Here is a 25,072-nt window from a genome sequence, read left to right as displayed (position 1 = left end):
GGCAGAAGTTTTTTGTGCTGGGAGCAAGTTTAACAAATAAAACTACCAAAGAGGTCTTGAGTACGGGCACATTTTTCTACTGCATTGTGACCACCACCCCCCAACATCACCAAAAGAAAAATGGTTAAAGCATTTTATTAGGTAAAACCTATATACTTCTCTAAATAATTGAATGTTTTAAAGATAAAAACACAAAATTCAGGGGCCTGGAGCCATAACACAGTGGATAGGACATGTGCCATTCATGTGGCCAACTCCCAGCACCCTCTTGGTCCCCTAAGCCTGCCAGGAATGACTCTGGATCAGAGTAAGAAATAAGCCATGATAGCAGTAGTCCTACATTAAGCAAAGAAGAAGAAGAAAGAATCCCTGAGCATCACTGGTTATGCTCTCCCAAATAAAACACAAACACACACATGCATATATGTCTCTATGTATACATGTACAATTTTATTTTTAATATGGTTATACATTTTTCTTTTTAAAAAAATTTTATTAGTGAAACACCACGAGGTACAGTTGTAGATTTACAACTTTTCGTGCTTGCATTTCAGTTATACAATAATCGAGTAACCATCTCTCCACCAGTGCCCATTCCCCACCACCAATGATCCCAGTATCCCTCCCACCCACACCCTCCCCATTCCCCTCCCCACCTGCCTGGCCTCTGTGGCAGGGCTACTATCGGCACACATCTCTCATCTCAGGCGGATCCTCCAAACACACTTACTTGGTGTTCCCTTCTCTATCTGAGCTGCCTTTTCCCCCAGCATGTGTGGCCAGCTTCCAAGCTATGGAGCAAACCTCCTGGTACTTATTTCATCTATTCTTGGATGTTAGTCTCCCATTCTGTTACTTTATATTCCACAGATGAGTGCAGTCTTTCTGTGTCTGTTCCTCTCTTTCTGACTCTTTTCACTTAGCATGATACTTTCTATGTTGATAAACTTGTATGCAAATTTCATGACTTCACCTTTTCTAACAGCTGCATAGTATTCCATTGACATACACAATTTTAAATAAACGTCCTTATATTTGGAATTTCCCCTTTATGTGGTCTTTTTCTCTCTCACTTGTTTATAGTCACATGATCCCATTATTACTTTCCTAAGTGTATTTTCAAAAGACAACCCTAATCTAATCTATTTAAAAAACACTAACCTAATCTGAAAAGGTAAGTGCACACTTACATTCAATGCAGTGCTATTTACAATTTCCAAGATATGGAAATAACTCAAACGTCCAATAATAAATGAATGGATGAAAGAAAATTTGGTAAATATTCACAAAGGAACACTAATCACCTATGAGGATAAAAATAAAATCTTGCCTTTTGTGACAATTTGAAACTGCAGGAAATCATGATATGTGAAGTAAGTCATATGGAGAAAAAAAGAAATACTGAGTTATCTCACTCATAAAAGCAATATTATGAAACAAAGCAATAGGATAAAAATAAGGGAAAATAAATTCTTTGATTATGATCACAGAACTGTAGCACTGTAGCACTGTCCTCCCGTTGTTCATTGATTTGTTCAAGCAGGGCCAATAACGTCTTCATCGTGTGACTTCTTATTATTGTGTATGGCATAGCGAATACTTCACGGGTAGCTTGCCAGGCCTTTACGTGCGGCCGAGATATTCTCAGTAGCTTGCCGGGCTCTCCGAGAGGGGTGGAGGAATCAAACTCGGCTCAGCCATGTGGGCTGTGTATAAGGCAACCGCCCTACCCGCTGTGCTCCAGCCCGTGAAAAATCCCCAGTGAAACAAAAAACTCACAGAACTGTGGTTATTAAAAGTGGAGGAGAAGATGAAGAGGAAGGAATTCTAATAGGTTATGATGGAAATACACTGGCACTTTGGGTGGTGAGTATATATGGTAACATGTCTTGAAGAGGTGTGAAATTGTACCCCTAACAGATATAAAAGCTTGTATACCAACACTAGTCAAAATACATAAATATATAAAAATATATACATAAATATATAAAAACATTAAAAGGTATTATCTGGCACCATCAAATATTTTTGAAATCATATACACTAAATGCATTAAAATAAATCACAACTTATCAAGAATAAATTATTAAAAGAAAACTGAATGATCATGAAATGATAAAATGACTGATTTTTTTAACTTTTGAGCAACACCTTTAGTTGACTAAGCATTCTTGATGAGTTAAATTTTGAATATGACACATCTCATTATTACTCGCCACCAACTTCTGCTTTAACATTTCTAAGTACAAGTCATAACACTACATCTTTATTCTACATATGTTTAAATATGTCATTTGATAAAAGTGATCTGTTTGCTCAGTTGTGTGCAAAAGGAAGCTTAAGCGCTTGTTCTCCCTGGATGATCATCTGAGATTAGCCCCAGCTGTAGGCACTCCCACAGTTCTTCTTGACACAGGTATTATGGGAACTTTAATGTGACTAATGCATGAGTGATCATTAGAGACTTTTCTTCATTCCTCACATTTAGAATGCTTGCTTGCTTGAGACTTGCCATATTCATTTGTTGTAACTGTTTCTCTGGTATATATTTTCATGTTCCTGAAGAACCTTTCTCTTGCTACGAAGAAGTTTCTTTCATGCCTTAGTTTTAAAGTCCCTCCCCCACATGCATGTGAAATTCAGATCTGGGCTGAAGGTTCTTCTTCACTGGTTACACGTATTAAGTTACTTCTCTCCCACATGAATTCTCTTGTATTTATAAAGGTTAGTTGTATGATGAATTCTTGCCCACATTCATCATGTTCATAAGGTTTCTCTAGAGTCTAAATTTGCTTATGTTGATGAAGGGATGAATAATGACTGAAAAAGCTTCCCACGATGATTACACTAATATAAGTATTTTCCCCCAAGGTTTTGCTCTTGTGTTAAGAGATGATGACTATAGACTCTTCTACATTGAATAATGCCATAACGTTATTCTCTTATGTAAAATCTCTGGTGTATATTAGGTATTAGCTGGATTCTTGTTCACATTAATTATATTTAGAAGAATTTCTCTTCATTATGAATTATCATATATTGAGCCAATGATGACTCACAAATGAAACTTTCTCACACTATCTGTAACACATTAAAAGGGCTCACTTCAAATATCTTGCTTTGTGAGCCATTAAATAGTTTCTTTCCATAAAACTAATGCAAGAAATCTACTTCTTAGCTTTTAAAATCTTTTTTTTATGTGCACTTGGGTATTGATATATTTTCTTTCTTTCTTCCACTGCTATATCTGGAAAAATACTCAGACTTTGCAAAACTGAAACTGGGAAAGGCTACATTGGCCGAGGCTCATTCTGCTCTCAATTCTAGAGCAAAATACCTGAAAGACATAGTGGTTAACTGAAAGAAAATTCAAGAAAATACAATCCACAATTGGAAAACAGATCATTGATCTCCTTTCTGACCAACTTTCATAGAGATGTGTTAAGTATGGGTGAAGTTCAAAGTCACATACTTGAAAACTACTTAGTCTTGCGGCTCTGCTGCCAGATGATAGACTCAGTCATCCTGTCTTCCTCTGTCTAACCCCTCTAAGTTCAGGGAACTGAGGCAAAGCAGCCAGAAAATGATGAAAAAACTGGAGCCATTTGAGCTATCACCCTGGTCTCTACATTTCTAAATGTATCTTACGACTGGCCTTGTCTTCCATAAACTTAACGATTTTTAAAACACTTAATCACTTAAATCACTTAATCACTTAACTTCCCGTTAGTTGTCGATTTGCTCAAGTGGGTGCCAGTAACGTCTCCATTTGTCCCTGTCACGTGCTAGTGTAGCCCAATGGCATCTGTTCGCTCCGGGAACATGAAGAGCCTCAAACCGATCGTTCATGATCTTGATGAAGAAGTCTGACCATCTGGTAGGTGGGCGGCCACACGGTCTTTTGACATTCCCTGGAATCCAGTCGGTAACAGCTCTAGTCCAGCGGTCGTCTTTAAATCTCATTACGTGACCAGCCCATCTGATTTTTGACACCTTGGCAAATGAGACAGCGTCCCTGATTCTTGATCGTCGACGGAGGTCAGAACTCCAGATTCTTTCTCTAATTTGAGTGAAACGTGATATTCCAATCATAGTTTTTTCAATTCCTCTTTGGGACACCCGAATAGCATTCTCATCGTGTTTACGTAGGGCCAAGTTCTCTGAGGCATATGATAATGCAGGAAAAACAGTGGAATCAAAGAGATGTGCCCGGAGCCGGAGGTTCTTCATCCTCTTAGCTATTTCTTCGACGTTCTTGAAGGCGTTCCAAGCCGCTCTCTTCCTCCTGCGCAGCTCAGGTGCCAGGTCATTTGTCATGTTGACCTCTCGACCTAGGTACAAATAGCTGTTGCATTCGGAGATGGTCATTCCATTGAGAGCGAATGGGGCGTCAGGAACGAGGCTGTTTCTCATAAACATTGTCTTCGTAAGATTCAGCTGTAGTCCTACCTTTCCACACTCACGGTCAAAGTCGGCCAGCATTTGTGCCGCTTGGCTGATGTTTGGTGTTATTAAAACAATGTCATCAGCAAAGCGGAGGTGGTGTAGTTGCCGACCATCTATCTTCACTCCCATTCCTTCCCACTCCAGTCGTCGCATGATGTTCTCGAGGGTGGCACTGAAGAGTTTCGGTGAAATGGTATCACCCTGCCGCACCCCTCTCTTGACATCAACGATCACTTCTTTGTAGAATGGTGAGATCCTGGTAGTGAATCCGCAATACAGCTCACGGAGGATCCTGATGTATTGGGCTTGAATGCCCAGGCTAGTGCTTCAATGACCGCTTCTGTCTCAACAGAATCAAAGGCCTTCTTTAAATCAATGAACGTTAAACAGAGCGGCATCTTGAACTCCGGAGAAACCTCAATGAGCTTGGTTATCGTGTGGATATGGTCGATGGTGCTGAATCCTTTGCGGAACCCGGCTTGCTCGCATGGTTGTCCTCCATCTAGTGTTCTGCCAATCCTATTTAGGATGACTCGAGTGAACAACTTGTAGATGACAGACAATAGGCAGATAGGGCAATAGTTGCCAATGTCATGGATGTCTCCCTTCTTGAGCAGTAGTACAGTCCTGCTGGTTTTCCATTGGGACGGAACCTTGCATTCAGACAGGTAGCGTGTGAAGAGCCGAGCCAGTGTATTGATGAGTACTGACAGCAGGTTCTTCAGGTGTTCAGGTCTGACCTTGTCTGGGCCGGGTGCTGTTCGTTTCTTTACTGACGAAATGGCGTGTCGGATTTCTAAAGGGAGAACATTGGGAACGACATATCCATCCTGTGGAATTTGGTATGTAGGCAAGTGGACATGGCTATCGAAGAGATTTGAGTAGAAGTCATGGATAATTTTCTCCATTGCCGTTCTGGAGGATGTGATGGATCCATCAGGACGTCGGAGGGCAGTCATCTTGGTCTTGTAGTTGGTGAAGGACAGGCGGGCATTACGAATACTTTTCCCGGCTTCTGCCGCATCTACCAACACTTCTGCTCTTCTCTCTTTGAGATCTTCCTTGATCGCATCTCTGCACTGCTTTGCGAGCTCGGACATTAGCTTGCGGTTGCCTGAGGCATGCACCAAACCACGTTGGCGAATAAGCTCAAGAGCTATCACCCTGGTCTCTACATTTCTTAAATGTATCTTACGACTGGCCTTGTCTTCCATAAACTACCGATTTTTAAATACTTTCATTAAAATCAATTTGGTTATCCACATGACTATTGAATTATATCTAATGTATAAGCATATGTTACATTAAAAATATGTATATATTAGCAAAAATAGTTTCTAAACTTTTCTTTGGTGAGGGGGACATATTTGGTAGTGCTCAATACTAACTCTTGGTCTGCACTCAGAGATCATTCCTGGCAGGGTTAGGCAACCATATGGGGTTCCAGGAAATAAACCAGGGTTGGTTGTATGCAATGCAAGTTCCTTGACCATTGTACTATCTCTCTGCCTCCTGCTTCTTATCTTTTATTGGTACTGTAGCACTGTCCTCCCATTGTTCATCGATTTGCTCGAGCAGGCCCGGTAATGTCTCCATTGTGAGACTTGTTGTTACTGTGTTTGGCATATCGAATATGTCATGGGTAGCTTGCCAGGCTTTGAATATGTCATGGGTAGCTGGCAGGCAAGATACTCTCGGTAGCTTGCGGGCTCTCTGAGAGGGGCAGAGGATTCAAACCCGGGTCGGTCGGGTTGGCCGCATGCAAGGCAAACGCCTTACCCACTGTGCTATCGCTATTTGATATTTATTTGATTTTAATTAAAATAATTTTATATATTTATTTGATTTTGATTAAAATAATTTTATTCCTCAATATAAAAGTAAAATATGATTATTTATAGATTGAAATTTTCTACACTACCTTAAACAGAAGCTTGCATTTAAAAGAATAAAACACCTATGAATCAATCAAACCAAGGATGTGAAAGACGCGTTTCCTAACAGATGCGTGACATTGATTAAATTAGCTTAATGAATACACAAATAAATGAAATAACATTTCACACTCAAGAATTTTAAGAATGCTGTTAAATTTTTCATATTGACCAAAGCAATCTATAGATTCATTTCAACTTCTGGATTCTATAACAATTTTTACAGAAACAGAACATTTCAATGACATTTTCCAAATTCCAATGACATTTTTACATAAATAAAAGTCACAATCTAAAGAAGAAATAAAGCTGGAAGCATTGAAACTCTTGATTTTAAACTACATCACAAAGATACAGATATATAAACAGAATAGTACAGCCCTAAAAACAGATATGTAGATCAAGAAAAACTGGAGCAGAGAATATAAAAACTATAGGCTAAACTTAATGGCAATTTCTTAGTTACTTTATGGAACAGGCCCCAAGAATGTACAATGAGGGAAAAAATTCTCTCCAATAAATGGTGCTTAGAAAATTGGAATAGTCACATACAAAAGAATAAGCCAAATCACCACCTTACAACATATACAAAAATAAGCCCAAACTAAATTAATTTTTTAAAAAATATAATTTAAAAATAATAGAAAACTTTAAAAATAAAAGAAAACTTTTTGGCATACTCTATGACATTAGTTTTGGCAATGTCTTTTTGGATTTAGCACAAAGACAATAAAAGTCAAAATAATCTAGAGGAACTGTATCAAATAGGATTTTAAAATTCTGCACTGAAAAAGGAACCATCAGCAGAATAAAAGGGTGACACATGAAATGGAAGAAATATTTTCAAATCTAAAATGGTATAAATATTTGTGGTATACAAATATATTGTTAACAATGATCAGAGGATGGGGCTGAAGAGATAATACAGCAGATAGAGCACTTTCCTTGCACATGGCCAACCCAGTGCCCCATACGGTCTATTGAAGCCCCACAAGGAGTTAGGAGTGAGTTCTTAGCACTGCTGGGTGTCGCCAAAACATAAATAAATAAAATGATGAGAGGAACTGAATAGACATTTTGCCAAATATGATGTTATAGAAGTACATGAAAAGGTGATCAATATTGTTAACTGTTATGAAAACACAATTTGAAACCATAATGAAATATCACTTCACAGCTGTCAAATGTCTAATTATAAAAAGTGAAGAGATAGTGAATCTTGTTAAGATTACAGAGAAAAGAAAAATCTTATGCGTCATGGGTAGAAATGAAAATAAAAGATGCGGTCACAGTGGAAAACATACCCCCAAATTATAGTAACAACAACAAAACAGGTGTAGTAACAAAGGCAATAAACATTACATACATACCCACAATATACCCATCCCTGATATCATGATTCTTCCCTTGTTTATCATGATCTAAATATTACGTTATTCACTCCATCTTTTTAATATTGCTTTTTAAAACTACTAATTTGTATATCTCTAAACAATGTACTGTTCATTTTTTCCTGGCTTGCACAAACTTTTTTTTTTGTGATTTGTTTTGCTTCATATCCTCAATTTTATCTTTGTAAGAATCATACATCCTGAGCATCAAACTGGGATTCTTCATTTTCACAGCAGAGTAGTATTTCATACAATTGATACACTAGAATTTATAGAACCTTTTTTATAACTGATGAATTTTAGACTATTTTTACTTTAATCAATACTGTTGCAACACTTTTTCTTTACTATAAATAATATATTAACCCACCAGTCAAACTTAGCTGCTTTTGTTTATTTATTTTTTATTTTGGTTGCACACTTGGCAGTGCTCAGGACTTACTCAAGACTCTGCAGACTCTGCACTGAGTTCCTCCTGTTAGGCTCAGGGGAACCCTATGGGGTGTTTAGGGAATAAAATCCAGGTCTGCTTCATGCAAGACAAGTGTTCTACTCACCATACTATTGCTCTGGACCCAAATTTAGCTGCTTTCATATAGACCATTGTTGTGATTGATTTTTACATTTCGGAATGAATGAAACCATTTAACTCTTAAAGTCTGTTTAATCTCAAATGAAAATGTGTTTTAAGGAGAATAATCAGTCATGTTTATTATAGTGACCAATATTCTTTTGCAATTTTTTCAAATTTTTAATAATTTCAGAACCATGACATACATATGTATCCACAACAATAAAGGTTTAGGTACACAATGCCCGAACACAAATCTCATGTTATACATTTTAAAACAAGAAATGTGGGGGCTGGAGAAATAGCACAGTGGGTAGCACATTTGCCTTGCAAGTGGCCAACCCGGGTTCGATTCCAAGCATCCGGTATGCACCACTAGGAGTAACTCCTGAGTGCAGAACCAGGAGTAACCCCTGTGCATTGCCAGATGTGACCAAAAAGAAAAAAAAAATAAAAACAAGCAATGTGGGGAAATGAAGAGATAGTACAAGGGTGTAAGTAGTGTTCTTTGCGTGCAGTTACTAGAATTTGAATCCCACACTACAAATGGTTCCCCCTGGGTACTACCAGGAGTGATCCCTGAGCACAGAGACAGGAGTAATCCATAAGTACAGTTGTGTGTGAACTCGAAGCAAAAATGTATATAAAACTAAAAAACATGAGATTCATAAAAATAAATAAAAAATTTTAGAAGTAATTTAGAAGTAAAATACACAAGCACTTTTGTTTCTCATTTCCAACACTTTTGCCCTAATCTTTTCAGTTTTAAACAAGTTATTCTTTCTTTTTAACTACCTGCTAAAAGGGAAGTAAAGTACTCAGTGGAAATGTAGATGATGAACTTAATCTTTTATATTGACCATATATCCACATGATAACCAATCTCACTGAGGTTTCTCGGGAGTTCAAGATGCTGCTCTATCTAACGTTCATTGATTTAAAGAAGGCCTTTGAGACAGAAGCAGTCATTGAAGCCCTAGCCAATCATAGCGTTCAAATTCAATACATCTGGATCCTCCGTGAGCTGTATTACAGATTCACTACCAGGATCTCACCATTCTACAAAGAAGTGATCATCCATTTCAAGAGAGGGGTTCAGCATGGTGATACCATTTCACCGAAACTCTTCAGTGCCACCCTTGAGAACGACATGCAATGACTGTAATGGGAAGGAATGGGAGTGAAGATAGACAGTCGGCAACTACACCACCTCCGCTTTGCTGATGGCATCGTTCTAATAACACCAAACATTAGCCAAGTGGCACAAATGCTGGCTGACTTCGACCATGAGTGTGGAAAGGTCGGACTCCAGCTGAATCTCACAAAGACGTTTATGAGAAACAGTCTCGTTCCTGATGTTCCATTCGCTCCCAACGAAATGACCATCTCCGAATACAACAGTTACGTGTACTTAGGTCGAGAAGTCAACATGATGAATGATCTGGCACCTGAGTTGCACAGGAGGAAGAAAGCGGCTTGGAACGCCATCAAGAGCGTTGAAGAAATAGTTAAGAGGATTAAGAACCTCCAGCTCCAGGCACATCTCTTCTATTCCGCTGTTCTTCCTGCATTAGCATATGCCTCAGAGACTTGGGCTCTACAGGAGGAGAACAGTATTTGGGTGTCCCAAAGAAGAATTGAAAGAGCTATGCTTGGAGTATCACGTTTCACTCAAATGAGAGAAAGAATCCGGAGTTCCGACCTCCATCCATGGTCAAGAATCAGGATATTGGGGAAAATTCTAAATAACAGTGGTGGGTCTTTTGTCGTAATATTGAATGTGATCAACGTAGAGAGAGAGGGTAAAGTGGACATCTGCCACACAGCTGGGGGGTAGGTGAGAGGGGGAGAACACTGGGGTTCTTGGTGGTGGAAAATGTGCACTGGTGAAGGGACAGGTGTTTGATCATTGTATGACCTACTGAGACTTGAACTGAAAGGCTTGTTACTGTTCTCACGGTGATTCAACAAATAAATAAGTAAATAATAATAATAATAATAATAATAAATAATCGGGGACGCTGTCTTGTTTGCCAAGGCATCGAAAATCTAGATGGGCTGGACACGTAATGAGATTTGGAGACAACCGCTGGACTAGAGCTGTTACCGACTGGATTCCACAGAACGTCAAAAGAACGCATGGCTGCCCACCTGCATGATGGTCAGACTACTTTGTCAAGACCCTGAACGATCAGTTTGAGGCTCTTCCTGTTCCTAGAACAAACAGACGCCATTGGGCTGCACTAGCACGTGACAGGGACAAATGGAGAAGTTACTGGCGCCTGCTCAAGCAAATCAATGAATAACAGGAAGTCAAGTGATCAAGTTATCAAGTGATATATAAAAGATTACTTTTATATATGTAAGCAAATTTTTTTCAGCAGAATAGGTACAAAATCTCTGAGATGCCTAAGTTTCTTGGCTTAACTAATTCTTTTTTGTTCTCAATGTGTACAAAATGATATGTATGTTTCCCATCTATCAGTGATAAATTGATAAATTCTATGCTAGTCTATTAATTTTGCCTTTCTGATTACATTTGCTTAAATTTTGTTTGCTTTTATTTGGTCTGGTATTTTTGAAGATTTCCATCATTAGTTTTTTCAGCTCAGGACAATATTCTCTTATTATCTAATAGTGTCTTCCCCATTATTTTTTTCTTAATAATATCTAAAATTTACATGTTGAACTTCCTGCATGATGTTTCTTAGAATTTTTGCTTTGTTATTTGAGAGTTTAGGAGAATTCGTAGGTTTTACATTTTACTAGTTGAGTCGCAGAAACAACCAATCATCCTTTTCTCTTCAACTGCAATATTGATTTTTTCATTTTAAAATTAGTAATTTTGTTGTTACTGTTAAGTTTATCAGGAATGTATTTTCTAAGTCAGTATTATCATCTGACATGATATAAATAGTAGTCTCTGATCCTGACGTCCACCTGTGCAGCAGTCTGGCTTTTATTCCACCAAGAGAAATCAGGAAGAAGTCCCTTTAGTCTGACCGCCCCTACTCTCTGTAGTTCTGTTAGCAAATCTGAAAAGATTTGGATCTCTCAGAAATGAAGAGAATTGTGAGATGAGGACAATGGTTTCTAATGGTCAACCACTGCCTTTACCTACTACATTTTTGCCTAACCATGACAACCCTCCTTCCATAAACAATAACTACTATAGCAACATCTGGGCCACACCTGTCTGGGCTTAGGGCTTACTTCTGGCTTTGTTCTCAGACATCACACCTAGTTATGCTTGGGGTACTACAGAAAGGCTGGGCATCAAACTGAGGAAAGCTACATGCATGGAGAGTGTCTGAAACTACTGTGCTATATCTCCATCCCCCTCACCTGCTCCAAATCTTTTCAGATTTACTAACAGAACTTCAGGGCACACTCAGGCTCTTCTTGATCAAGCTTTTTAAAAATTAAATAAAATAAGTAAAGACTCTCCGTAAGAATTAAATCTTAGTCTGTAGAAAAAAAACAAGTGATGCGGCAAAGTATTTTGGTGCTATTAATATAGCAATATAATGCATATAAATATTGCTAAGCGCATATACCTTTCTCTAAGTCCACTGGGAAGAGTTCCAGCTTTTCTACACGCTTTTCAAGTTCATACTCAGCTGAAGCAGCCACAGGGTCAACTTCATCATTTCTCCTGTCATAGTCTTCATTGGAGTATGTGTTAAAAACCTGCAATAAGAAAGTGACAGAAATAGTAGAATCATAAAAATAAAAACATACTTCTTAATTTAAAAAAATCTAATAAATATTTAAAAAGAGCAAGTTGAAAATTTCATATGATTAATTTTTCTAATTAATTTTTTAATCCTTAATCTGAATTGAGATGCTAAGAAAAACCGGAATCTCAGAATAAAAGTAACTTAGTATTTTTTATTTAATGTTAGTGTCATTCTACTTCTTTTAACTGTTTGGGAGATAATAGTGGTCATAAAAGAAATTATATGGATAGCAAAATTCATGGCATTTTAGAGAATCATGGTGTGTTATACTATCTGCAGTGCTTTGCTGATTCTGGGGGAAATTGTTTTCATATTAAACTTGTAGATTTATTCAGGATTGATTTTAACAAATGTGTCAGGGAGAGTGCCCTCAGGAAAGGGTGAAGCCCATGGGCAGTGCTCTCCTAGATGCCTGAGGAGGGGCAAGGTCCTCCTCCCCTCCTCTCCTTCCCTTTCCATTTAAAGGGACCTGGGGAGAGATATGGGCAGCAGAGGAAGCTGTAAGGGTGCTAGGGTAAAAGGCTATGGGCACAGGAACCAGAATGGGGCTGGGTGGGGAAAGTTTACATTGACCATTTGCCAGAATCCGTAATGTACTGATTCCAGATCAAATTTTAAACTCCCAGACACCCCCCAACAACAACAACAACAACAACAAAAACGAAACCACAAGCACCCACTCCTCTTCTCCCACCAGGCCTGTAGAGCGAGGACAGGAGAGAGGGCAGCTTGGTCAAGGCCATGGCTTACTCACTACTGGCCAGGGAGCAGGGTAAAGGGAAAGGACTTCCCAACAATTCGGGGTGCACAAAAACATCAAATAAATTATGTAGGAATCAAGGAATCTATTAAATAAACAAGGCTCATTAAACAACATAAGTAAACATTCACATTAAGTTGTTTACATTATGACCTATATGAAGCCTGGTGTTCTAGTGTAGAAATATTATTTCTAATTGTATTTGAATCACAGACTCATGCAACTTATTTCCATTCTATATGATTTTGGCGTGAGATAAGACTCATTAGTCACTCCTCATTTCATTTGTGCACAGATGCAAGTTGAAATGCAAAAATTTATTCATGAATGATCATCAACATAATAGTTAAGAGTTAGAAAATAGGATATTATCAATTTTTCTCTCTAAATTACTCATACATGACTAAATGTGATTTTCAAATGAAGCCATTAAAAAACCTGATTGCTTTAATTTATACTGTTACTATTTGTATGTGTATGTGTGTGTGTCTGTGTGCGTGTGTGTGTATGTGTGTGTTTAGACCACATCTGACTATGCTGAGGGATTACTTGTGGCTTTGTATTCTGATGTCACTCCTGGCAGTGTTCAGGAGCCCATATGCTATGCATTGAACAGTGGTCAGCCATGTTTCAGTCAAGTTCATTAACCCTTGTACTATCTCCCTGGCCCATAATAAAGAATTTTTAAAGATGTATAAATCATCAAGTCCAATTCATATTTATAATAAGATGTATTAAGAATTTAATCTGTGCATTTAAAGCTTCTGTGATTTATTTTAATATTTTAAATTATGTAAATATCAAAAAATCTTAAAATCTTGAATAGTTTTTTTAAAAAATACACAAGTGCTAAAATAAAAATAGGACATCAGAAGAACTATGGTGGAAAAAAAGCAAATCTACTGTTGATGCACACACTTTGCATTCTTTTATTAGAAAACTGGAAATATCTGTATTCCCTACATGGTAATCGGAAATAAAGCGTACTTATGGCATATTATAGAAGTAGATGTTGTGTGGTTCCTAATGGTACATGCTTCCCCAAATCATGATATCTGCAAGATTTTTACCAGAATGACTTTCAACATGCTTTAATAGTCTCATATTATTTACTCATTCTATACCACACTTTTCTACCAAAATAAGGATTTCTGCATCAAAATAGACATTTCTAAACTATGTTACTCAATGCCCGAGAACAGATGACTGGTTAAAGAAACTTTGGTACATTTACACAATGGAGTATTATGTAGCTGTTAGAAAAGAGGACGTCATGAAATTTACATACAAGTGGTACTACATGGAAAGCATCGTGTTAAGCGAAATGAGTCAGAAATCGAGGGTCAGACATAGAAAGATTGCATTCATCTGGGGAACATAAAGTAACAAAATAGGAGACTAACACCCAAGAGTGGTCAAGATTAGTACCAGGAGTCTTGCTCCATGGTTTATAGGCCAGCCACACATGCTAGGGGAAAAGAGAGCACAGACAGAGAAAGGACCACCAAATAAAGGGTGCTGCGAGGATCCTCCCAGGCTGGGAGAAGCATGCTGAAAGTAGACTATAGACCAAACATGAATGCCACTCAATGCCTCTTTTGCAAACCACAACACCCAAAAGGAGCGAGAGAACAAAAGGGAATACCCTGTCACAGAGGCAGGGTGGGATGGGGGAATGAGGGGTGGGAGGGATACTGGGACCCGTGGTGGTGGAATATGGGTACTGGTGGAGGGATGGGTGTTTGATCATTGTATACTTGAAACCCAAGCACAAAAATTTGTAAATCTACAACTGTACCTAATGGTGTTTCAATAAAATTAAAAAAAAATTAACCATGTTACTCAATGTTTTCCCTTCCTTTGTATTTACACGTAACCTTCTAATATTTTAAATTGTTAGCCTTATGACTTTCTATCATATAACTCCTTGTGACCTTCCATTACATATTTAGGAAGTCATTCTTCACTGAATGGTTCATTAAAAACTTGCAGAGTGCCAACTCCATGAAGGCACTGTGCTAGACACTGGGACAAGCACAGTCTCAAATAGCTCAGCTTAGTTGGAAAACAGAAATCAGAATAAACAGCTATACATGTAATGTGACAAGTAATATAAAACAAATAACAAAGTTCTTTACTCATCTTCCTGGGTAATACAAGAATTATGCAGTTGAGGGGCTGGAGCGATAGTACAGTGGCATTTGCCTTTCATGTGTTCAATCAGAGTTTTATCAGTGGAGCTCCAAATGGGACCCTTCAGCACTGTCAGGATGAAGTGCTATACACTACCAGAAGTGCCCCCAATTTTTTAATGGTGTTGAAATGCCATATAAATTGAATTTTATTGTTTTAAAGAAAAAACTCAGAATTCATATTTGAGCATAGACATGGAAGAATGCAAATTTGACCCATAAAACCCTAAACAAGGGGCTGGAGCGATAGTACAGCAGGTAAGGCATCCGCCTTGCACGCAGCCGACCCGTGTTCAATCCCCGGCATCCCATAGGGTCCCCTGAGCATCATCAGGAGTAATTCCTGAGTGCAGAGCCAGGATGATGATGATCGCTGGGTATGGCCCAAAAAAGGGGGGGAAAAACCAACAACCTAGATCAAATGTTTTTATTCCCTATCATATATAGTCCTGCCCCCTCTATCTACCTTTTGAAAAGTAGAAGCAAAAGTATAAACAAAAATGCTTGCCAGAATTTAAAACCAATCCAGAAAACCACTGGTACATTATTCCATTTATTATTGTCACCTATGTTAATAGATCTAGGTATACTATTGCCCAAACAATGATTTAAACAGTTTTCATTCTGGGACCCAGGGTTACAGCTCAGTTGGAGAGCCCTTGATTTGCATTTATGAGGCCCTGGGTATGATATGTGGCAACTCCAAAACAAACAAAACAAAAACCAAACATGATTCATTTTGGATGATAGCTAAATTTCATTATTTCATAATATGTATGTGTAAATATTAAAAATGTACATGTAGAGTATATGTGTATAAGCATCAAATGTAGTATATTAAATCTATATAAAACTTTAAAAACAACAAGAACGGGGGCTAGAGTGATAGCACAGTGGGTAGGGCATTTGCCTTGCACACTGCCAACCCAGGTTCGATTCCCAGCATCCCATATGGTCCCCTGAGCACCACCAGGAGTAATTCCTGAGTGCACATGCTAGGAGTAACCCCTGTGCAGTGCAAGGTGTGATCCAAAATATAAAAATAAAAAATAAAAAAGTAAAACGAAAAACAGCAACATGTATTCAACTAGATGACAGAAACTTAGTTCCTCTGCTTCTTTATGACAGATTTTCTATTATTAATGTTGGTCAAAATAAATTAAGGATTTTTGGTAAATACCAACTAGAAGGAACTTCCTACAAGGCTTCACATAAGGAGCTGGTTCCACCTTTTGCTTAGGTTCAGTGTCACCTTTCTTACATCAAAGATGAGAACAATTTGGGTCTAGCACACTGCATTTCAGACTCGGGAGCACTAGCACGAAGGCTCCTAGAGTGGAGTCAAGCATTTACATGCTTCCGTAATGGGTATTTTCCTTGGAAGACTCACTGAGCTTTACTTCATGTGACTTTACTGAATTTGCTACAGTGGTTCTAAATTGAAACTAAGAGAACATGGGAAAGAGAGCCCCTATTTTCAATGTGTTTTAAAAATATGGTGATAGAGGCTGAAGCCATAGTACAGTGGCTAGGAAGGTTGCCTTGCATGCAGCTGACCTGGGTTTGATCCCCAGCACCCCATATGTCCCTTGGGCACTACCAGCAGTAATTCCTAAAAGCAGAGACAGGACAAACCCCTGAGCATAGCCTGATGTGGCCCAAGAATACACACAAAAATTTTAATTAAAAATAAAATATGGTGATAAATCATCCTAAGAAATGAACCCCTGGCAGTGTTAGAATAACTATTACCGTTATATTACTTTTTCCTCATAAATCCAAGGTCATCTCACTAATTTATATTGATTGCTTGATGGGCTCCAGGGAGTATATTCAGCTTTAGTTACGAACAAAAATTCAGAGTTTTCAGGCATCTGGTGTAAACATGGGCAATCTCCAGACATTCTAAATTAGATGAAGGCTTTCCACTGTAGAAATACTGATGAGTAGGAAAGTGATATACCAGACCCATAGTTCCATCTATTTAAAGGATTTGTCAAAATATTCTACAGCAGAATGTATCTACTCTTCTAACTAAACTTGAACATCTGAATACACATCACTTCCAGGATGAAATGCGTACTAGCTGGAGTTAGTAATTACTCCAAAAGCTGATTCAAATTTAAGTAACATAAACTATTTCTTTTTAACACAAACTATTTCCAACTCCAAAATACTTTCAACATCACTCATTTAAATTTTTGTAGTGTTTGGGGCTGGAGCGATAGCACAGCGGGTAGGGCGTTTGCCTTGCACGCAGCCAACATGGCCAATACAGGTTTGATTCCCAGCACCCCATATGGTCCCTTGAGCAATTCCTGAGTGCATGAGCCAGGAGTAACCCCTGAGCATCGCCGGGTGTAATACAAAAAGCAAAATAAATAAATAAATTTTTGTAGTGTTCATAATATTAATCAACAATATAATGCTAATTTAAGGTACCCATTTCTAGAATATAAATTTTGATTAGGATCTCTAAATACTCACTCATTGCAGAGTGAGGATTCATGATTATGGTACCTAGAAAGTTAAGGGAAATCTCCAACAACAAATCCATTTCATATAAATATTATGTATATGATGAAGTCATCTAAGGTAAATATAAAATTTAATACAAACTTTCTTTAACTCTTATTAGATAACTTTGTTATCAACTGATCTAAAAATTATGGTAGAAAGGAATAAAGTGCCATTTTTTATGTTTACCACAGAAATATGAAACTCAAAAAACAACATGAATGATGTAATGCACATAAAATATATATATATATAGATGCTATAATCATGTACATTATAGACAAAATCTACAATGCACACTGTCTAGTATTTTCATGGATAACTAAACAAGAAGGAAAAAAACAAATGTACTGAACATAATGGAATGCTGAAACCAGATTAGTTCAAAAGGTACTTGTTAGGGTTCTCCATAGAAACAGGATCAACAGGCTATGTGTGTACATGTGTGTGCATTACATATATATGTAACAAAAGTATGTTTACATAATCATATTAAAATAATTTAATGAATTTGCCAAAAATTATAGAGATTGATGATTCAAAGCCCTAGAGCTGGATTTGAGGTTGATCTAGGTGTGACATCTGTCACCTCATTGATTGGCAAAGTTAATTCCACTGATCTGACTGGCAAGGTGGGAGCCCCTTCCTCTGAAACTGCTTCATGCGCACAGGTTCTTATATGTACACACTCAAAATGAGTCATACAGTACTTCCCACCCCAACCCGCCAAGTAGAGATTAATCATAGAGTACAGCCTTCCTTTCCCTAAAAGTAGAGTCTAGCGATGGACATTTCTTCTGTCGAGGGTACATGAGTAGCTATGCAGCCCTGTTGAAACCTCGAAGTAAGCTCTCCAAAGTATGAGGGCAGGCCAGCATGCTGGAGGGCCAGGAAAAAGTTCATGCTGTAGTTCAAGTCCAAAGGCAGTCACTCACAGAAATTCTCTCTTCATTAGAGAGTTGCGTTTTTCTGTTAAGGTCTTCAGCTTGTTAAATGAGGCCACCTCACAATGTATATATTTTTGTTTTTACTTAAAGTTCACCATTATTCATTACTCTCATTAAAAAATATTCTAATGAAATAATTTATGGTAATATTTGATGAAATATTAAGTATCATGATCCAGTAAAAATGGCACATAAAATTAACCTTTAAAATTACCTTTACCTTAAAATGTCCTAAAATATATTAATATATAACTTATAATGAAAGAGGATTTCAAAATAAATGGAGCTTTATTATAGTCACTACATTATCAATGAAGTAAAATATTTGGTCTTGTATACTTATTTTAAACAAAATATAAGGTAAGGTAAGGTAAAGGCCCTCCCGTTGATCATCAATTTTCTCGAGCGGGCCCAGTAATGTCTCCATTGGAGACTTTGTTGTTACTGTGTCTGGCATATCGAATACGTCACGGGGAGCTTGCCAGGCTCTGCCGTGCGGGCGAGATACTCTCGGTAGCTTGCCGGGCTCTCCGAGAGGGGCGGAGGAATCGAACTCGGGTCAGCCGTGTTGGCTGCGTGCAAGGCAAAATATAACTCAAGAAAAATTAGTACACTTTTATCTGCTGTTTATATTTGTTTTGGGGCCAGGCTTGGTGGTGTTAAGACAAGTGGCCTATCTCCGTACTATTACTCTGAACCTAATTTTTAGCAAATATATGTCGTTGAAATATTAGAAAGATTCAACAAAAAGTTTAATATCTTGTTATAAATAATTTATACCATCAAAGTAATGATGAAGAAATGCCTTCATAAATAAACGGCTAATTCTAAATCTAGATAATGCAGATGAAATTTTTTCCAGTAATCAGCTTACGAAAGAACTGGTTGATTCCTCTGATGCTTTTTTTTTACAGTACTTTTCAAATTATTATAAACAATCACACAAAGCCATGAGAAATTAGCAATGTTCTCTTCAGCCCAGTCATATTTTTTTTTTACTTTAAAGAATAGACAGAGGCTTTAAACATTGACTGCTGGTAGACAGCAGGAAACAAATGGGAAGCCTTGGTCCAATTCCCACTGAACAGGCATCCCGATCACAGAAAAACTGAACTAATTAGCACCAAATGGCAGCATTTTTGTGGAGTGTGGAACAAACGCCTAGGACAAATAACTGACTTCTCATCCACAGAAGTTAATTCTCTTGTACAGATACAACAGGATGAGTTAGTAAGTCAATGTCTGTTCTAGCATTTGCCTTGGCAGTTGGTAGACGCTTCTTATTTTACTATCAAAGTCAAGACTGTGTTTCTAATGGTACATGGAGGGAAACTGTTGGTAATTGTCTAGGAATACAGATGGAAGTGGATACTTGGTTGGGTTAAAGAGTAGAAAGGAAAATGAAGGCAAATTCAGTAAAGTCACACTAGAGTTTGGGAATCAAAGTGAGACAAAGCTCCCTTAGGACTATGAGCTAACACATCCCTGTGGAAAACCTCCAAGGGTGACCACATTTCTGAGGAGAAGACTAAAGGGTTATTATGATAACACTAAACTACAGAATCTTAGGAACCTTAAGAAGAGCACAAAAAGTCCAAGATTTTCCCTGGTAAGCATATGAATACCCTCTAGGAAATTATGTCTAGTAAAAATCAACAGAACAGTGCCAACTAAAGGCAGATGGGCTCCCACATAAGTATATCCTGAGATAAGTAAATATCTCAGGAATTCTTTACACAGGGTGGTAAAAAATGCAACAACATGGACTGGCTGATTTCAGAGCCAAGCAAGTGGGTGAGAAGTTTGAGAGGGTTAACTTTAGTGCATAGCACAAAGGGAATGTAACATTACACATTCCAGTGGTAGGTAAAGTTAAACTGATTCCTATTCCTAATACAGTAACTCCTGACAGCCAGGCTCTGACCCATGTGATGTTGAATACAGTCCCTATTTATTTAATCAAACACTGTATCACTGTGAAGGCATTTTGTAGGTATAATTATAGTCCAAAATCGTTGAATACAAAATAGAAGAAATACTCTTGAGCAGGGCTTCTGAAACATTTTCCAATCTCTTTTTGCCCAATAATTTTTTATGCAATCTTCATTTACACAGATATAAAAACAGGGTATACAAATTATTTACCGATAATAGTAAGAAAATTTATTTTCAAACACATTTAAACTTTTTTTTCCACAACCCTCACCATCATTTACATGACTTCATGGTTTAAGAAGCTAGGACTTAGACAAACTAGGGAGGGTAGATTTGATATAAAAAGTAAATAAATAAACAACCCTTAAGAAGACAATATGAGGCTTTTCAGATGAAGAAGCTACTCTGCCTGTGAACAGAAGCTTCAGCCCAGTAGGCAGAGTTCGAGCCTCTCTTAAGTCTTAATGGAAGACCCTACACATTTCATATTTGCATATCTAGCCACTGTATTTGCATAAAACCAATCCTTGAAAAATAATCACTTATTGGTTCAGTGTCCCTATTTGAATCCTATAATATGACATTTCAAGAACTCATTAGAGATTAGTTAGAAGAAAGTTTTTCAAGTCAGTCTAATAAAAAACAATTTATAAAGTGATATAAGAAATAAATGGGATCAGAAATGTGGATCAGTGGTACAGTTCATTTCAAATATGCAGGGAGCCAGGGTTGAATCCACAGCACAGTAAAATAATTGTTATAATTACAATAATAACAGAACAAAAACCATCAGCATCAGAATTTATTACAAGTAGAAAGAGTTTACATCAACTTTAAAACTTGCTTTCAGTTTCAAATAAACACAATTTACATATGCATGTATTATATTTCAATAATAAATGTTTAAGACTTAGAGATGAAAGAACAGCACAAATTAAATAGCAAAAATGCAAAACAACCATAAAAATCTAACCACAGAGGTTTCCTATTTAATTCAAATTATATTTTAGAAGTGAGAACAGGCAATTCACATTTCCTAGGAGTCCAGAATAAAAGACTGCAAATACAGAATAATTCTCATTCATTCTTCCTCTTCTACTGTTTCTTCATATTCTTATTGAGTACCATTTCAGTGTTTGGCACCATGGTTAGAAATGGGGAATCTATTATCTCAGACCTGTGACAATAACCAGCACACAAGCCATAATAGAGGGATGCAGGCAATTCTTTGGGAGCACACAGTGGAGACATCCAAGTTGCCCTGAGAGAGAGAGGAAGGAGAGGTAAACAAGCAAGGATTTATTGAAAGATCGTAAAAGTGTAAAATCAGCCAACAACAGTCAGTCTTGTAGGCAGAGGAAAGATGGTATGTGGAAGGCATTCTGTGATAAAGAACAGCACAGATATAGCAGGAAAAGAATTACAGAACAGGAAGTAATTCCATATGGCGAAGACTAAACAAATGCTAGAAGATGAAACAAAAGTAGGTTGTCTATGACCTGTGGTTAGTTGCAGGGAAAAAATTTATGAACCCAGAAAGCAATTTTCCTCCAGAGAGTGGGAGTAGAAGGAACCATAATTGGAAGAATATGAACTAGCAGCTCTAGGGGTCATATCTTCCCAATTTTGGATGAGTCCCAAAGTGCTTTGGTGGTGTAGCCAGTCATTCATTCCAAAAGAAGGAGGCAGAAATGAGGACCCTGGCTTTTCACAGACATTGTGGAAGAAAAGGAATCAGATGCAAAACGAATGTAAGAACCATCACTGCAGAAGGAATATAAGTAAACATATTAAGAGCTGAAGTTTTCTTCATCATCAGTGAGCACAACAAAGGCAAGGTGTGACTGCAGTAACGAAAGAACTACCATCACTGAACATATTTGCAATCGATCTCGGGTGAAATTATGGAGAAGATATGCAAGGGAAAGTCCTGTCTAAAATTTTGCACTTAACTAGTCTGACTGTCTCAGGAAAAGAGAATCCTTTCTTGAAGCTTATCACGTGTCACGAGTCAAATACTAAAAACAAATCTGCACAACTGAAAATTTTAATTTCTGTAAAGGTCATGGGTAAAATATGCTTGATCTTTTCAACTCTGCAAGCTGATGCCAGACATCACATGGTGGAAAAAAACTGAAAAACAAGACTAAAGCACAAGCAACCAATTGTTAAGAAATGCATATATACATGAGGACACTGATGCAATGGCACAAAGCTGAGCCTGTAAATCTAAAACTAGATCCAAAGAGAAGTTGACTACATCCTGGGCAGCTGTGATCCAATGTTCATATTAATCATGTTAGCCCCTCAAGGCAGGAAAGGCTCTGCTTTCTTATAAACAAACTGTCTCTTCTATTTAGAGTTCTCCAAGAACTATAGTCAAATGTAATTGACCAATTCTAGATCATTGTTGAAAATGTCAACATACTTAAAATCTACAAATGGTATCTGTCTCAAGCTTCCCTTATTTATAGGCAAAACCGAAAGGGCAGGGATACTTTTCAGGAAACAAGATAATCAGCAATCTTTGTCAAAACAAGGGGAGGATGGGGCTGTCACATTACTCTTGTAAGTTTGAGGTGAAAGCTGCCATTACTCCCATTAACACAGGATTAATGGTTAACTCTGGGGATCACTGACCCTTCTATCACTCTAACTTTAACCTCATATATCCTGTAATAGAAATGATGGCTTTGTAAAAAATGTGTTAGTCACTATGCTTCTGAAATCAATTATCTCCACACCTCAGACTGCACACATAAAAAGATGACACCAGCAAAGCTAAGTGGCATTTTCTTTGTTAAAAATAAGTTTATACTCTTTATACTAAGGACAGGCTACACCAAGCTCTGTTGCCTGGGTCCCTGGATCTACATGGATAGACCACATTTCTGGACCATTTTTCATAATCACAAACTGAAAGTGGGTCAAAGCAAAATTGAAGTGTCCTGTCCTCTGCCTCCAAAATCTCCCACATTTCAAGAACAAAAAATTCACAGGATGGCCTGAGAAGGCAGTCAGTCCTTTACAGCAAATTTTAGATTTCCTCTTCCTTCCTTCTTGGTCCCTTGCAAGCTTTTAAAACTAGACAATATCAGCTGGTGAGTCTACTTTTAAAAGAATACTTGTTTTCACTTCTTCCTATTATTGTGACTGATCATATCCCTGTGAAGTTTTCCTGTATCCGCTGTATTGCATTGTTTTCTCTAACAAGCAAATACATATAACACAAGTGCTATTTGAAAATGGGGTTATGATCATAGTGTACAACGAGAAAAAGAACTGTGAGGTGGGACCGGGGCATGGAACAAAACATTAAAGTAAATTCATGACAGAGCTTACATTTTTTTCTGTACACACTTTCTGTACTTTTCAAATTCCGTATAATGTCAAAGTCTTGATTTCTAGTGAGAATGAAGTAGAGTGAAAACTCTGAAAGTCTCTTTGGAAAAAAAAAAGTCTCTGGGTTCTTCATTAACACGTGAAAAAGGACACTTATATTTTGGATTTAAGGGAGCTCCCAGTTATGGCTCCAGTCTATATACCCAGGCTTTACAAAGCACTCCATCCCTTCACTCACCCTCTTTGCAAAACTGATCAAATGTCTTGGGTTTGCCAAGCTTCCTGTCATCTTAGAGGAAGGTGTATCTTTCCTATAACATGTCTGTACATACTTTATCTGCAACTACATGTTCAAATAAATTACCAGCTCCATGAATATAGTTGTGTTCATTCTCCCCAGCATCATCTTATTTTGCCATTCCAGGGATCAAACTCAGGGTTTCACACAAGCTAGACATATGCTCTACTACTGAGTCACACCACAGGTCAAATTACTTATCTTGGTATGCCTGTCCCAAAGGCCCAGAGGACATTTCTTCACAGTACTCAGCTGGGTAGTAAGGGCTAATGGTTCTGGTGTTTGGAGTCAAAGGGCTGAGACCCACAGGGCCACATCTGGTGGCACCAGGGTGAAAAGGAGAACATATACAATGTTGGGTATCGAATGTCAGGGCAAGTGTGTCTTTCAACCTTGGAACTAGCTCCCTGACCCCCTTTGTCATTTTTTTTCAATTAAATTGAAGAATTGTTAATTTTATTAACAATAAAATTGTATAAATGTAATAACATGTTTATTAAGTATATTTATTTAACAGCATAATACATATGTTCAAACATGATGTTTAGTGTACTCTAAACATTCCTGTGAACTATCTAGCACAAAGCATTATCACCATTAACAGTACATTTTTAAGAGAATAAATGATTGGAGAGATCTCCAAGTGGTAGAGCACATACCAAACATGTGAGCACAGTGACCTGAAGCCACCACTAATATAGCCCTTACCCCCCAAAAAAATTAAAAATAGAGAGATGAAATAATTTTTAAATGGATCTTTTACAATTTTCAGAGACCTATGTGCTATCTGAATCTTAAATCAATAACACTAAGAAACAAAATATAAGGGACCTTCAGAGGGTAAAAAGAAGGTCTAATTATATTTTAAATATAATACCACTTTCATATAAAGAAGTCTTTATGTATACAAGGTTAGGGTCATTCATTAGCTACATAATTCAATAATGATCAGTTAAAATAATTAAATCACAAAGCTATTATCTAAAATACATGACTTAA

At 37.5% G+C, this 25,072-nt stretch overlaps 1 protein-coding gene across 9 annotated transcripts in view; it reads right to left on the bottom strand.

Annotated features, from left to right (window-relative positions):
• PPP1R9A (protein phosphatase 1 regulatory subunit 9A) overlaps positions 1–25,072 on the bottom strand; it is a 337,678-nt gene that overhangs the window by 157,771 nt on the left and 154,835 nt on the right. For all 9 annotated transcript variants that reach the window (XM_056118127.1, XM_056118126.1, XM_056118129.1 and 6 more), the window contains exon 3: positions 11,900–12,032. In XM_056118127.1, the coding sequence (XP_055974102.1) occupies positions 11,900–12,032 (133 nt within the window). The remainder of the gene's footprint in view (positions 1–11,899; positions 12,033–25,072) is intronic.

Source organism: Sorex fumeus, unplaced genomic scaffold, assembly GCF_029834395.1.
Source record: "Sorex fumeus unplaced genomic scaffold, SorFum_2.1 ptg000037l, whole genome shotgun sequence".
In the NCBI taxonomy this organism is placed as follows: domain Eukaryota; kingdom Metazoa; phylum Chordata; class Mammalia; order Eulipotyphla; family Soricidae; genus Sorex; species Sorex fumeus.
This window is presented reverse-complemented; position numbering and strand designations above follow the sequence as displayed.